The following is a 14,959-nucleotide window of genomic DNA, read 5'->3' as shown; positions in this document are numbered from 1 at the left end:
AAACGCGCCACCGCCACCGTGGCCCACTGCTTGTCCACGCAAGAGTCCACTACCCCCGCCTGCACCCCAAGCCTGGAGCTTCAGTAACTTTACGTCACGTGGCACTTTGTACTCGTGCGCCTCGGCAGTCACAAAGCTTAGAATTCCAGATGACAGTACATGATCACGACGATGAGCGTTCCGATCTTTCGCAAGAATTACGGTATTGCATTTGGGCCATGTACACGTCACTTTGCGTAGCTCGCAGTCGTCTTGTTCATGGGCAAGACGGGTCTGCTCCAGCGTCAACAATTCATGAGCACCTCCTTGGTATACTTGACCACATCCCAAACGACAGCGTAGATCTCCAACTGGCCTCCTAACACATAGATCCCGCATATGCGGCACCTCTAGATCAAAGTGTGGTAGCCACACGCCACACTCTCGTGGGCAGTGCACAATACGACTTGAGCATTGTTCTTCGTCCTCAGACTCGTGGTCATATATGACCTCGCGCCATTGCCGTCGCTCCATAACCACCGTGCAGCCTAGACAACATACCATGAGTCGTCTAGGACATTCAATACGCTCGTGCTCTTCCAGACTAAATTCACGTGGGAGCCACAGCTCGCAGCCCCATCGACAGAGCGCTCGACCCAAGCGTAGTCGCTCTTCGGTCCGTGTCAAAATACGACTAACACGTCGACGCTCTCTAATCGCAGGTTTGAGGTCCGTATCCTCCAGTCCGGCGTTTTCAAGCTCTTCTTCGTTCAGCTGATGCTCCATCTCCTCGCATCGTTCGATTTCACGCCGCGGATCCTCTCGTGCCGGATCAATTGAAGTCAGTAGATGGTTCTCTCGCGCCTGGAGAAATATTTCACGTTCACGGCGGAACCGAGCATCAATATATGCCAGACTCCTGCCCTTTTCGTTCTTCCTCGCCTTGCTTTTCTTCTTTACCTGAGCATTATTGCTAGTCTTCTTTTCGTGGTGATTCTCTTCGTCGCCATCAATCGTCAAGTGTTCACTCGTGACGCTGCTTTCTAGTTGACGCAGGGCAATCTCCAGCTCCGCCTTCTCTCGCTTTTGCTCTTCTGTAGCCATATTGTTTTTCTCTGCTGCCGTTTTAAGACTTTCGTCGTGTCTTCGTGCTCGTTGCAATGCTGATTTCCACTCTTGCTCCTCCTTACGACGACGTAATTCCTCGGTTGTAAGAGCAAATCTCGCCTGGCGCTTCGGGCGTTGGATTTCTTGCAGAAATCCTTTGGTTGCGAAAGTGTCGTGTATGCAGTCTCCTGAGAGCTCATTGAAATAAAAAGTGTGTGACGTCTGCGGGTAGTAGTACCGATGCCAACCTCGACCATGTGTTTCAATCTCTTCGCTACGCTCAAAAACAAGAGCGTGAGCGTATCGATAGCCTTCATGTAGCAGCACTTCATTGGGTTTCTCCACAAGAACTCGGTGATCGAGAGCGTGCAAGTAAAATGTGACGCCCCCAAACCCCTGACATTCACGCCAGTTACCGAGCGTTCTGCCTTTCACAGCATTATCCACAATCGCCGCCGATGCGGTCCCAGAAAACGTGACAGCCAGACTAGCCTGATCCAGTTCGTCTTCAAGCTGCTCTGCGTTCTCGAAGAAGCGCTTTGTTCGCCACTCTCGGGTTGGCAAACCCTCAGGGGATATCCATTGACAATGCTCCGCCTCACGATTAAAGAAGAAGTACACGTCTGTCCCATTTACTCGGTGAAGTTCCCACTCTGGACGCAACCGATGGCGCTCAACGAAGCGAGCATTCGTGTCCATCTTTTCTTTCCAACCAAGCCGAGTTCGACCTTCTTCTACCAGTTGGGTGGGTACTTGTCGTTGAACGAAGCCACTGCGTGTGTTTTCAAATAGGCGATTGTGGCTTTGAGGTTCCTCGTAGATATCCCATCCTGTGGCCCGAGCCACAGGCGTGCCATCGTTATCCTTAACAAGCTTGCGCATGCGGTTTAGAGTGTCCAATTCGTTGAATCTTGGGCCAGTCGATCCACCTCGTTTTGCCAAATTTTGCGTCGGTGAGCCACTCGTTCCTCTTCAAGACGGATCTCCTTCACTCGTACACGCTCCACTCGCTTCTGTAATATATCTTGCTCAAGGTTTGCGTCTCCTTTGGGACTGCCAGGCCGACCTCGACAGGCCAACAGTAGCTGCAATGGGGTCTTGCTGCTGTGATCTTGTAGAAAGGGACTACAACCATGCTTTTCAGACAGACACTGAATCACTCTTTCGTGCGTACACACCAGATTTTCATCACACGCTACGTGGAGTGCCGTCCGACCTTGAAGATTAGGCAGGTGCTTGTACATATCTCGCAGATAAGTATCCATGAAGAAGCTCATGTCTGACAGAGAAAGACAATCTGCCGGATCGCCTTCCTTGCGACGTCTTGCTTGTTCATCATCAGTACCATCTTCCTCCTCGCTCTTATCGTCGCCATTTGCAGCAAGTTCGTCATGAATGCCACGCTTCGGGAGCTTCTTGTGGTAGCGTGACACAAGGTAGTCCATGAAATCTTTGTGCGGGGTCGGCATCGTGCAGATTCGGGTGTTGTCGCCTCCGTTCCCAAAGAGTTCGTGATGCAGCCATTGCACAGATTCAAACAGCCACGAATAATGATAGCGGCGACGCTCCTTTTCTCGCAGCTTCCTCTTCATAATGGTCTCGTACGTTTTCTGCAGTAGGTGCTCGTAGCATTCACCACGTCGTTGCGGTAGAGTCGTGAGGAATAATCGAAAAGACTCGTCATGAGCGTGTAGAAGTTGGGAAGCAATCGTGGAGCTGCCGCTGAATGCAGCCAAGTGGAGACCCGAGTTCTTCACATTGTCCAGCTGAAATATGCCAGCCCCGTGGTCCAGCATTAGTGCAGTGATGTCGCTGTGGCCATATCTCGCAGCGACCATCAGCGGTGTGCGGTGGAATGAATCCAGTTGGTCTACTTGAGCTCCTTGCTGAAGGAGTAGCTTCGCGATAGAATGGTAGCCATGTTTACTAGCGATATGCAGAGGCGATTGCATCAACTTCGTGTTCATGTCCAACTGGAGCGCGTTCACGTCTTGGCCACCGAATATGAAAAGCTCAACCTCGTGTAATACTCCTTCTTCCAGTACACGCAAGAAGGAAAACGGCTTCGATGCTGCGGTGCGGGGCGATTCAGCACCGTTACTACAACGATCATCACGATTTTTGGCAATTTGAAGTAGACGCTGCGTGAACAACGGGCTTTTATCCGGCATATATCCTTGTGACACAAGCTCGCTCAGCACAACACTGCCATCCATCCCGCGAGCAAGTTCTTGCTGGCACCAGTGAGCCCATTGCGGGTGTAATACTTGCACTGAAGGTGATGACATCTTCTCCACTGCAGCGATACTGCGTGCTGTACGCGAGGACTTGACAGGTGACACTGGACTGCAAGCCACGTTATTGCCAGGACCCCCCGAGCTGACAACTCCCGCGTCATAAATGCCACTCGGAGAATTGCGCTACAGTTGCAATCAGAACGCGTGAGCAACGGTACACTGGACGCTGCTAAGAAAGCCCTTACCTATCCTTCCCATGGCCTACCTTGGTCCTCAGCCGATACGATGACATTCTGGTCGAGATTCTCTGCATCAACGGCATGTTCCCCGTCAACAAGAACCCTTTTTGCGCCAGTGTATGCATCAGCTTCTTGACACTTGCTCCTCTCTCGATGTTAGCAAACAGCCAGTTCTCCCACTGCTCCGGTAGTTTCCCGGGCTGCACTGCAAGACCTGGTTGTAGCTTCTTAATCTTCACCAGTGCAGCTTCAGCAGCTTTAAACTTGGCTTCTCGCGTTGTTTTGCCCATGGCGCTCACGGAATCTCTACCTGTAGGGCCACACACTTTGCCCACGAGGTCCAGTTGTATCTGAAGGAGCTCGGATGACTCGCCATTCGGTGCTGTGTTGTCTTCGTCATCCTCTATTAGCTTGTACTCGACCTGCAACCCGAATTTGGCCGCCTCCCGCTCCAGCAATGCAACCGGTGTCGTGTCCAGCGCCTCCATGAACTTCCTGAGTGCTGCAAGTTTCGTGTCGCCCCGCTGGAGTCGGACGATCATCTGCACAAGCTCCGCAAAGTCCAGAAGTCCGTCGCCGTTAACGTCGATGCTTGTCACAAGAGCGTCGGCCTCCGCAGCGCTGACCTGGAGCCCCATTCGAGTCAGCAATGCTCGGAACTCCCGCTCATCAATAGAACCACTGCCATCGGCATCGCTGACACGAAATTGCGCGACTAGCTCGTCAGCTTGAGCTGGCGTGAATGAAGAGCGGTACTCGGCTGGGATCTCCAGGTTTCCGGTCATGGATGCGCACTTGAGTGCGGGCTGTGAAGCGACGCGGTGACCATCATTTTGCTTAAGTACGGTTTGCAGGTTGCTTTTTTGGCGGGAAGTTGTTTGATTGCGACGATGGCGCTGAATATGAAGGCAAAGGAGCTGGTGCGTGAGCTGCAGCGCAGCGACTGGTTGCCGCCGTACAATGTGAGTGAAGTGGAGAGATGGGGGAAACCAACAGCTTCTGCTAGCGGGGTGTCAACTGTGCAGGCTCTGATATTGATGACCGCCGTTTGACGCTGTGCAGGAGGATCTCGTACGACAAGTGGTGGAGGAGTCGGGGGTGCTGGGGGAGGAGATCGAGCGGAAGATGGCGTATGGCTTGCTGTTGGTAAATTGAGGCGCTGAAATGGCTGAGAGATCTGAATGGTGCTGCTGCTTGGTGTGAGTGCAGCACGTTCAAAGACAACTTGACTGAGAACACGTACGTGGCGTGCGGCCTCGTTGTGAATCACCAGTGCTTGCTGCGCAACAAGCGCTGTCTCATTGCATATCTGTAGGTGGCTTCCAGCACAGTTGAAGTGAATGGATAGTGTTGCTGATGAGTTGGACTCTGTTGGTCTCTCTTGACAGACATCACCGTATCGAAAAGATTAAGGCCCTGCGGTGGGAAACGGGCACCATTATGCCCGCCCAACTAGCCCAGAAGTGAGCTCACTAGCGCTGCTACGAACTGTGAAGCACACAGTGGCAAGTCGCTGATATTTTTTTTGTCTTTTCCAGTTTATGCCAGCGCGAAGTGCAGTTCTTCAATCAGTACGACCAGCTTCTGACGGACTACATGGCCGACTTTGAGCTCGACCTCTCAGCGGTACGGCAGCATTCATTGAGCGGTTATTGTTGCTGTCGCTTCCGTGCTGATTCTTGCACTGTACGTTGCCTACAGGACATGAAGCCACCCAAGGATCTGTATGTGGAAGTGCGAGTGCTGCGCGACTGCGGCGAGGTCATGACCGAGAGTGGGCTGGTGAATCTGGAGGCTCACTCGCAGCATTTCCTGCGCCGCGTGGACGTGGAGCAGCTCATTCGCCAGGGATTGCTGGAACAGATCAAGCGTTGATCTCACTTGCACTCTTTACATAAATGCAAAAATCTTTTCCCTCCATTTCATTCGCGTCCATTAAGATCTGTACCGTCAACAAAGGTTAGGTTTCCTCTGACGCCAGCAGCCAATCAGAGTCTAACAGACGTACGTCAGTCTCCTGCCACTTCGCAACATATCGCCCAAGAGCTACAAGTGCAGCAGGTGCAGTACACAGTTTCCGGAGATGGCCAAGGAGGACGCCACCTCTCCCGTGTCAGGCGGCGCCAAGCCTGCGAGCCCCAAGAAGACCGCAACCAAGAAGAGCTCCAGCTTTGTGCTCCCGATCGTCTCTGTCGCTGTCGTGGCAATCGCTGTAGGCTGCGCCAAATACGCAGATGTACCGCTGAACGCCGATGGTTTGCTGAGTCTTGTAGACCAGATCTCGAGCTTCGGGGCCAAGCCTGGTCTCGTGGACTCAAGCACGGAGAACGTTCCGTTCAAGTATGAGACGGACATGGTGGCCATGCAGGTTCGCCATCTTGTGAGCGATCTCAAGTGCAATGATTCCGACTACACAGCTACCACGCTCTTCGACGGCAAAGTGTTCCACGTCACGGAGCCCATGGAGGCCGAGCAGCCCATGACCGATGACCGAGTCTTCTTCATGCTCAACGGCGCAAACGACGGTGTGTATGTGTCCTGGAACGGCGACTTCGAGTGTGTGGGGAAGGCAGCGGAAGTGGCTGCAGCGTGGCTTGGAGCAGACCGAGACGTGATGGTCAACGGCGTGCGTTTGTACAATCAGATGGGCTGGCCTGTTCGAAATGAGAAGGAGCTGCGTGAGACGAAGAACATCGTCCACGTGTTGCTGGACTTCCAGTTATGGCAATGGCCGGGTATCAAGAAGGGTTACAAGTACGTGTTGGAAGACGGTGTGACGTTGACGACTGTGGGTATGAGCCCCAAAGTGCTCGACGTAGAGTACTTCCTCAACCAAGAGGAGGCAGATAAGGTTATTGAGATAGGATCACCGAAATTAGACCGATCCAAGGTCGACGGCAGCAACTCGTCCAAGGTTGTGACCAAATCACGCACGAGCCACACTGCCTTCTTGCCCGACAGTCTGTTCACACGCGACTTCCAGAAGCGCTCGGCTCGTGTAGCACGCCTACCAAGTCCGTCCTTCGTGGAACGCATGCAGCTGGTGCGCTACGCAGCTGGCGAGTTCTACCGTCAGCATTTTGACACTTTTCATTCGCGTGAGTTCCTGCCGAAGAATGCCGACTCATTCGAGTACGAGGACTATGTTGAGTGGACTACGTGGGCTGCTGAGAAACTCCGTAGCTTGGAGCAGAGTAAGGTGCCCGAAAAGTTCCGTGAGGGTGGTCCGCTCTTCCCGAACGCTGAAAACCCCAAGATCTTTCCCAACGCGCTGCTTGAAGTGTTTTACGACTACATGAACACTAGCAACCGGTTCAAGGCCTTGTTCGATACCGACCAGAGCGAGTGGATCCGCACAAATCTAGACAGCGGAGCCGAGAACATGATGGAGGACCTGATGGACGAGAAGAGGCGCCCGTCGTATCTGCCTCGTATCGTTCAGACCTGGGAGGAGAAATTGGGTCTTGGTGAGCTACGCTACACATTCCCCAAACACGACACGAACTCCGTTTCCCACTTTTTCCAGTGGGTTCGCTGGGCCAAGGAACGTGTGAGTTACCTTGGAGATAAGGTGCCTGTTTGGGCCCGTCCGGATGGAGAATTGTACCCGAGGTTCACAGTGGAGTTCCAGGAGAAGCTGGTAGGCTTCATCCTTGACGACTACACCAAGGGCTTCGTCACGCGCCTGACCAACCCTGAATGGTATGAGTGGCTGGCACTCAACCGCGGTCGCAACCACGTTCTTTTCCAGGCTATGCAGGCTTGGCCTCAGTTCGCAGAGCTGGCAATCCGCACATGGGAAGCTCATGTCGGCAATGTCCCGGAGCTGCGTTACACACTGCCCGAGTACATCCAGCACTTCCACCCGCAGCGATTCGTCACGCTGTTCCTTTACTTGAACAACCAGACCAAGATCGGCGGTGAGACGGTCTTCCCGTTCTCGCTGGACCGATACTCGAATGAGGAGATCAAACGCGATGGCATGGACGAGTGCTCTACTGGTTTGGCGGTGCCTCCACTTGGTCTGCATGCCTCTCTCTTCTACGTCCAGACTCCAGAGGGAATTCCCGATGTTATGAGTCGTCACGGTGGGTGCCCACCTCACGAGGGCGTCAAGTGGGGCGCCAACTCGTTCATGTGGGATTCGGACTCCGAGGAGGGCGCAGATCTGTGGACCACTAAGTAGTTCGTTCTCCTTGCGATGCTTACATGTAAATCATGCACATGGTTGCGACGTCCTTATGCAGTTTAGTGTCTTCAACGCAAAAAAAAATTCCTCCTGGAAGTTCACACTTTTCTGCACTGGGCAACAGTTTTTTTCAGTTTTTTTTTTTTTCATTTCATTCCTTCAACGCGACGAGTCCGACTGACCATGGCGGAGCAGAAGAAGGCTCCTAATGCTAAGGCCGCAGCGATCAAGTCTCCGCGTCAAACTCGTAGCTTAAGTTCCGTCATTCTGAAGATTCTATCGGTTGTGGTGGTCGGAATTGCTGTAGCTGGCGGGTGGGTCGTTCAACATGGCGAGGACTTCGATGACGTGGCATTGAAATTGCTGAGAGATACGGGGCTACTGCCTCGAGTACCTTTGCGCGTCCTCGGGACTTTTGGGCTCTTGCCGGACAAGTACGACACCGATCTCGTCAATATTGAGCCGCGTCATCTCGTTAGCGATCTCAAGTGCAATGATTCCGACTACACAGCTACCACGCTCTTCGACGGCAAAGTGTTCCACGTCACGGAGCCCATGGAGGCCGAGCAGCCCATGACCGATGACCGAGTCTTCTTCATGCTCAACGGTGCAAACGACGGTGTGTATGTGTCCTGGAACGGCGACTTCGAGTGTGTGGGGAAGGCAGCGGAAGTGGCTGCAGCGTGGCTCGGAGCAGACCGAGACGTGATGGTCAACGGCGTGCGATTGTACAATCAGATGGGCTGGCCTGTTCGTAATGAGAAGGAGCTACGTGAGACGAAGAACATCGTCCACGTGTTGCTGGACTTCCAGTTGTGGCAATGGCCGGGTATCAAGAAGGGTTACAAGTACGTGTTGGAAGACGGTGTGACGTTGACGACTGTGGGTATGAGCCCCAAAGTGCTCGACGTAGAGTATTTCCTAACTCAAGAAGAAGCTGACAAGGTCATTGAGATAGGTTCACCGTTCCTAGACCGGTCGAAGGTTGACGGCAGTAACTCGTCGAAAGTAGTGTCCCAGGCGCGCACAAGCCACACAGCTTTCCTGCCTGACAGCTTTTTTACAAGAGATTTTCGGGTACGCTCTGCTCGAGTGGCTAGACTGCCAAGTCCCTCATTTGCTGAGCGACTGCAATTGGTTCGCTACAATGCCGGGGAGTTTTACCGCAAGCATCTGGACACCTTTGCATCTCGTCAATTTCTGCCAAAAGGAGCTGAACACAAGTTTGGCATAAAGGCCTACAAGGAGTGGGCCAACTGGGCTGCTAATGCGATCCGTGAGCTGTCCACAAAACGTGAAATTCCGGAAGAATTTCGCGAAGGTGGATCACTTTTCCCGGATGCTGAAGACAACCAGCGTTTCCCCAACGCTTTAGCTAAACTCTTTTATCCTGAAGCGAACGCAACTAACCTGTTTAAGGCATTGTCGGACGAAGCGTGGCTCACGTGGTTGGACGAAAACGTTAACAACAATGCGACGGGGGTCATGGACAGTCTTCTCGCTGAAGACAAGAAGCCGCACTATTTACCTATGCTCGTCAGTGCATGGGAAAAAGCTTTGGATCTACCGGAGCTGCACTACAGTTTCCCAAAGCCGGAAATGAATTCAGTGTCGCACTTCTTCGCGTGGATTCGATGGGCCAAGGAGCGGATCAGCTTCCTAGGCGATGAAACTCCAAGTGTGGCAAGTCCATCGGGAGAGCTCTACCCAATGTACACAATTGAGTTCCAAGAGATGATGCTTGGCTTTGTGTTGGACGACCATACCCCAGGGTTAATCACTCGTATCACTAATGCTGAATGGTACGACTATATGGTTGAACACCGTGGAAAGAACCACATTTTGTTCAAGGTACTCAAAGCATTCCCGCAATTTGCGGAACTGGTGATCAAGACGTGGGAATCCCGCGTACGTGCACCCGCTCAATTGCGTTATACGCTACCTGCTTACGTTAAGCATTTCCATCCTCAACGGTACGTCACCCTGTTCTTGTATCTGAACAACCAAACCAAGATTGGAGGCGAGACAGTGTTTCCCTACTCTCTGGATCGGTATTCAGACGAGAAGATTGTGCGTGATGGCATGGATGAGTGCTCTTCCGGGCTAGCAGTGCCCCCTCTGGGCTTGCACGCTTCTCTCTTCTACGTCCAAACGCCCGAAGGCGATGTGGATCAGCTCAGTCGTCATGGTGGCTGCCCTCCGCATGAGGGAACCAAGTGGGGATCGAATTCCTTTATGTGGGATTCCGATGCTGACGAAGCTGCAGATCTCTGGACCACCAAGTAGATTCTAAACAGAATCGAAGCGCCCACATGTAAAACCGAGCCCCTCGCACGTTCAGACTGTCGATGTTGTTTTAGGAACAACGGACGATTACGAAAGTTCTCGATGGCCGACCAATTTTCTTAGGCAAACCCAGCGAACTAGCGTGTGATTGCGAGCGACGTAGTACTGCACACTGAAGATTTGGTCGCTCTATTGCCTGGTACCAAACTTGATGTACTTCGAAGTAATAAATTGCTCGGCGAGCCCGATGCAGTCTGCATCCCAGATTAACTCTTTATTTCTGCCAATATGAACGCGTTATTTTAACAATCATGGTCGAGCAGATCCGCATTTGACATTCGTCTACATGGATACGCAATGGCGTCGCTGCCCCGCCCTCTACGTGCACGCACGGCGCGCACCCGACGGCACGTTTCACCGCTTTGGTCATTCCTTCATTCGCGTCGGTGAGTTCACTCCCTCCAGAACCAATCGCGGGCTTCTATCTCCTTCTACTGGCTGAGCAATGGCCAAGAAACCTGCTACGGATGCAACATTCACTTCAAGTGCGGATGCTGCCCCGCTTAAATCAAAAACGCAGTCTGCGTCGTCATCAAGCTCCCCGCTCTCTCTTTTAACGCCATTGATGGTCGTAGCAGCCGCGGTGGGCTGGGGAAAATTAGCCCAACGAGAGCTACAGGCCGAGACCGTGCAGGAGTTGGTCGCCAAAGTGTCTGACCGACTCAGTACCCAGTTCAACGAGCTCATGGACCCTTCGCCTGCTGCTGCAGGAGACGAGGAGCTGCTGTACAAATACGATGACGAGGCGCTCATCGCGATGGAAGTGCGTCATCTCGTAAGTGACTTAAGCTGCAGTGACGACAAGTTCACAGCTAGCCCGCTAGTCGACGGCAAACTCATCCCAGTACAAGAGCCTATGGGGCTGGAGAAACCAATGGGAAACGACCGCGTCTTCTTCATGCTTAATGGACGCAATGACGGTGTGTACGTGTCTTGGAACGGAGATTTCAGCTGTATCGGCAAGGCAGCAGAGCTCGCGGCCGCGTGGCTCGGAGCTGACCGCGACGTCATGGAGAACGGCGTGCGCCTGTACAACCAGATGGGCTTTGCCATCCGCAGTGCGGAGGATTTTGCTGAAGCCAAGAACATCGTTCACATCCTGCTGGACTTCCAGTTATGGCAATGGCCTGGCATTAAAAGGGAACACCAGTACGTACTGGAAGACGGAGTGGTGCTCACGACAGTGGCAATGAGCCCCAAGGTCTTTGACGTGCAGTACTTCCTAACTCAGAACGAGTCTGAAAAGATCATGGAGCTTGGTATGCCTGGTCTCGCTCGTTCCAAAGTGGATGGCAGCAACTCGTCCAAAATCACGTCCAAGTCCCGCACAAGCCACACAGCCTTCCTGGACGACAGTCTCTTCACTCGCAACTTCCGAGCTTGTGCTGCTCGCGTGGCTCGGCTGCCTAGTCCAACGTTTGCGGAGCGTCTACAGCTGCTGCAATATAACGCAGGTGAGTTCTACCGTCAGCACTTCGACACATTCCACTCGCGTGATTTCCTACCCAAAGATGCGAATGCCTTCTACTATGAAGACTACGTAGAGTGGACCAAGTGGGCAGCCCAGAAACTACGTAGTCTGGACCAAAGCAAACTACCCGAGGAGTTTCGTGAGGGTGGTGTCTTGTTCCCCAACGTGGAAGACCAGCAGGCGTTCCCAAACGCTCTACTTGAAGTGTTCTACCAGAAAATGGTGGCCACTAACATGTTCAAAGCTCTCTTCGACGAGGAACACGAACGCTGGAAAGGGAGCAACTTGGACAAGGACGCTGTCGACCTTGTGTAGGATCTGATGGACGGGAAGAGGCGACCGTCGTATCTACCTCGTATTGTCCAGGCTTGGGAGGAGAAATTGGGTCGTGGTGAGCTGCGTTATACGTTCCCGAAGCCACAGGTCAATGGCCAATCTCATTTTTACAATTGGGTGCGTTGGGCGAAGGAGCGCGTGAGCTACCTGGGAGACGATTGCCCGCCTATCGCTCGTCCAAGTGGCGACCTGTACCCGCAGTACACGGTGGAATTCCAGAAGCGCTTGTTGAAGTTCGTTTACGAAGACTACAGCGACGATTTCATTATCCAAATGACCAACAAGGAGTGGTTCAAGTGGCTTGCAGAGAACCGTGGCCGCAGTCTTGTGCTGTTCCAAGTACTCAAGTCGTTCCCTCACTTCGCTGAGCTGATCATTCGAGTGTGGGAAGCTCGTGTACGAAGCCCTCAGCTGCGATACAAAGTGCCCAAGTACGTGAAGCACTTCCACCGACAGCGCTACGTGACTCTGTTCATGTATCTGAATAACCAGACGAAGATTGGAGGTGAGACCGTGTTCCCATTCGCTCTGGATCGCTTTTCGGACGAGGAGATCGTGCGTGATGGCATGGATGAGTGCTCGAAGGGTCTGGCGGTTCCACCGCGTGGACTACGCGCGTCATTGGTCTACACACAAGCGACATTGATGACATGAGTCGCCACGGAGGTTGTCCACCCCACGAAGGAACGAAGTGGGGCTCCAATGCGTTTATGTGGGATTCGGACGCCGACGAAGGCGCTGAGCTCTGGACTACCAAGTAGAACAAAAGAGTGAATGTATGTGCTACATTAAAAGTGAGACGTATCGCCGGACGAGGAATTTACGCTGGTTCAGCGACGATCGACGCTTGCAACCATCGATAGCAACCAAGACTCCAAAGGAAAGTTGAACACGGATTCGATCCGACTACTACCCATGCTTCAGCAATCTACGCGAGCGCTCGTTGAAAGTAAAACAAGGTGAATCACTGTCGTTTAAAAACCCAAACTCTTGCACTGGTTAGATACCGTGGATACTACTAGTATCCTAGAAGCACCAGACGAGCCGATGTTTTGCTACATACTCGAAAGCTCCGCTCACCAATGCTTTTTTTATTCGTCGTAGCGTATCTGGATGCAGCGAATACGACTCCAGCTAGGACGGCAAGGCTTTCTTCTCGGCGAAGAAAAGATCGTAGCAAGCATTCCTATTCGACTCGTCCACTTCTGTCACCGGTAGCACAAATATGTGTGATCGATTTTTCAGAAAACTCGGGATTATCATAAGAACGTGTAGGAGCATTTTTCTTCGTCTAGGAAGCCATACACGCTACTGAGGAAACCGTAGTTCTCTCAGTTGCTTGACAATGGGATTGCTCCGCGACGAATCCGGCTAATTCCTTCACAGAGACCCGAATGCTGAAGTCCTCCTTGATGATTGATTTCCAGATATTATCGTGTCCGTGGTTCCGTAGTTAATGACATAGAAGTTTTTATTACCAGTTTGCAACTTCGGATTGAGAAGATTTCCATCGTTAGCATTTTTTTTATTGCATACAGTAACAACCACAAATTAACGCAATCGATAGTAGCGTGTGCAAAAAAAAAAACATAAAGCATTACTGATTATTTCGAGCCTTGGACGAACTGCTTGAGTTATTGACGAAGACAATGAGATCCTTGGATCGGTTTTTGACCCAAGGTGGGCGGAACGCGAAGTAGAGTCCACCGTCACCAGGCTTCGCATTCCAGTCCTCCGCTACTTTGCGTAATCCATATTTGCACGCCACTCGGTTGGTCTTGCAAAAGACGTTCATGTACGCGACGACCCCATTCTCGCACTCGATTGAGACGTCGTTAAAGCGCACGACAATGTTCTCGTCTCGAGCAGGTGCGATGGAGAAGTCGAGACCCTGCCAGTCTGCAGCGATGACTTCATGCATCTCCTGGATAAGTTGAGGGATAAGCTTCCGGGTGACAGCGTCCACTGGAGGTCGCTGTCCAGACGGCACAAATGCGCCGTGCAAGATTTTCTTCTCTTCGAGGTAGCGCTTGTGCTTTTTCTCCTCCATAGTGTCCGGGTAGGGCTCGTGCATGTGTGGATACCGAAAACTCGTAGCTCCAAAAGCGTCCTCGTGTTTGAGTCGCACGGCTGCACCGCCACTTACGAAGTCCTGACCACTGATCTCGGTACGCTTGGCCTCGGAACGGAGTCTCTCCATGTGTGCCTGTCCGTCCGAGAGACTGAAGCGTGACGGTGTGTACTCGAACTTGTTAAAAAATCCGTTCTTAGTGGCTTTCTTGCCAATATTGGGTTGTATGAGTCGATTCTCGTTCATCTTCTCGAAACGCGCCTGGTTCACGGCGTTATTTCGTAGTCGGGCGGGCATTTTCTGAATATTAGTGTAGGATCCTGTTCCGAAGGCATTGCGGATCTGGTCAGTCTCGGAGTTGGCGTATTCTGGCAGGATAGACGAGAAGGTGGGTCGCATGTATCGCGGCGGCATCTTGGTCTGCGTGGGTTGCTGCGTGTCATCGTCGCCTCGGGTGACCACGGGGGTCATCTTAAAAGTAGCGAAGGTGCAAATATAAGAAGTAGTGAGCTAAAAATGCCGCTGATTTTTGGTACTGTATGTTGAAGTTGACCCATCACCCCTTAAGTGCGGCTTAAGTTCGAGCTTCCAAGGTGACGCGCTTAAAGCCACGTTGCACGTCGCTCAGCATAAATCCTATCGCAAGCCTTGCACGGCGGCAACAGTTGCTGTAAGCCTTAGGCAACGCATAAAGCTATTTGATAGCGGGAACTGCAGAAAAAAATCAGCAGCAAGAGTGGCAAACGACGATTTTCGGCCCGACGACTGCAAAGAATTTGTTTAGAACGAGTACATGCACAGCACTATTAATAGCTCTGCAGATTAAGCAGCGACAGAAACAGCAAGTCAGAGCTCGGCACTCGAACAGCTCACCGCCTGAAGACTTCAGCAAAGTGGATCGTTTGCCGTTTTTCTGACCGCGAAGCTGCGTTTTGGACCACAGCTCGTTGGCCCTTCTCGACAAAGCGTGGTGCTGTCGCTTGC

General features: G+C 52.4%; 5 protein-coding genes across 5 annotated transcripts in view; 3 read left to right on the top strand and 2 right to left on the bottom strand.

Annotated features, from left to right (window-relative positions):
- PITG_00072 (uncharacterized protein) overlaps positions 1-4,347 on the bottom strand; it is a gene marked incomplete at both ends in the record, with an annotated part of 5,254 nt that extends 907 nt beyond the window's left edge. Inside the window, 7 exons of the mRNA XM_002908660.1 lie at positions 12-933; positions 1,015-1,996; positions 2,087-2,096; positions 2,141-3,413; positions 3,474-3,506; positions 3,589-3,912; positions 3,985-4,347. Coding sequence (XP_002908706.1) covers positions 12-933; positions 1,015-1,996; positions 2,087-2,096; positions 2,141-3,413; positions 3,474-3,506; positions 3,589-3,912; positions 3,985-4,347 — 3,907 coding nt within the window. The remainder of the gene's footprint in view (positions 1-11; positions 934-1,014; positions 1,997-2,086; positions 2,097-2,140; positions 3,414-3,473; positions 3,507-3,588; positions 3,913-3,984) is intronic.
- A 105-nt stretch (positions 4,348-4,452) lies between these two features.
- PITG_00071 (DNA replication complex GINS protein PSF1) lies at positions 4,453-5,482 on the top strand (the record flags this gene model as incomplete). Its single annotated transcript, XM_002908659.1, has 6 exons — positions 4,453-4,524; positions 4,625-4,660; positions 4,797-4,873; positions 4,951-5,025; positions 5,101-5,188; positions 5,264-5,482. The coding sequence occupies 6 exons, from the start codon at positions 4,453-4,455 to the stop codon at positions 5,435-5,437; spliced, it is 522 nt and encodes a 173-aa protein (XP_002908705.1).
- A 114-nt stretch (positions 5,483-5,596) lies between these two features.
- Positions 5,597-7,748, top strand: PITG_00070 (uncharacterized protein; the record flags this gene model as incomplete). Its single annotated transcript, XM_002908658.1, has 1 exon — positions 5,597-7,748. One exon carries the CDS (start codon positions 5,646-5,648, stop codon positions 7,746-7,748), a length of 2,103 nt encoding a protein of 700 aa, XP_002908704.1.
- A 530-nt stretch (positions 7,749-8,278) lies between these two features.
- On the top strand, positions 8,279-10,037 carry PITG_00069 (uncharacterized protein; the record flags this gene model as incomplete). The annotated part of the gene is made up of 1 exon (XM_002908657.1): positions 8,279-10,037. One exon carries the CDS (start codon positions 8,307-8,309, stop codon positions 10,035-10,037), a length of 1,731 nt encoding a protein of 576 aa, XP_002908703.1.
- Positions 10,038-13,501: 3,464 nt separating this feature from the next.
- On the bottom strand, positions 13,502-14,389 carry PITG_00068 (cleavage induced conserved hypothetical protein; the record flags this gene model as incomplete). The annotated part of the gene is made up of 1 exon (XM_002908656.1): positions 13,502-14,389. One exon carries the CDS (start codon positions 14,387-14,389, stop codon positions 13,502-13,504), a length of 888 nt encoding a protein of 295 aa, XP_002908702.1.
- Between the last annotated feature and the right edge of the window lie 570 nt (positions 14,390-14,959).

The sequence above is a fragment of the Phytophthora infestans genome, genomic scaffold (assembly GCF_000142945.1).
Source record: "Phytophthora infestans T30-4 supercont1.1 genomic scaffold, whole genome shotgun sequence".
Taxonomy (NCBI): Eukaryota; Oomycota; class Peronosporomycetes; order Peronosporales; family Peronosporaceae; genus Phytophthora; species Phytophthora infestans.
This window is presented reverse-complemented; position numbering and strand designations above follow the sequence as displayed.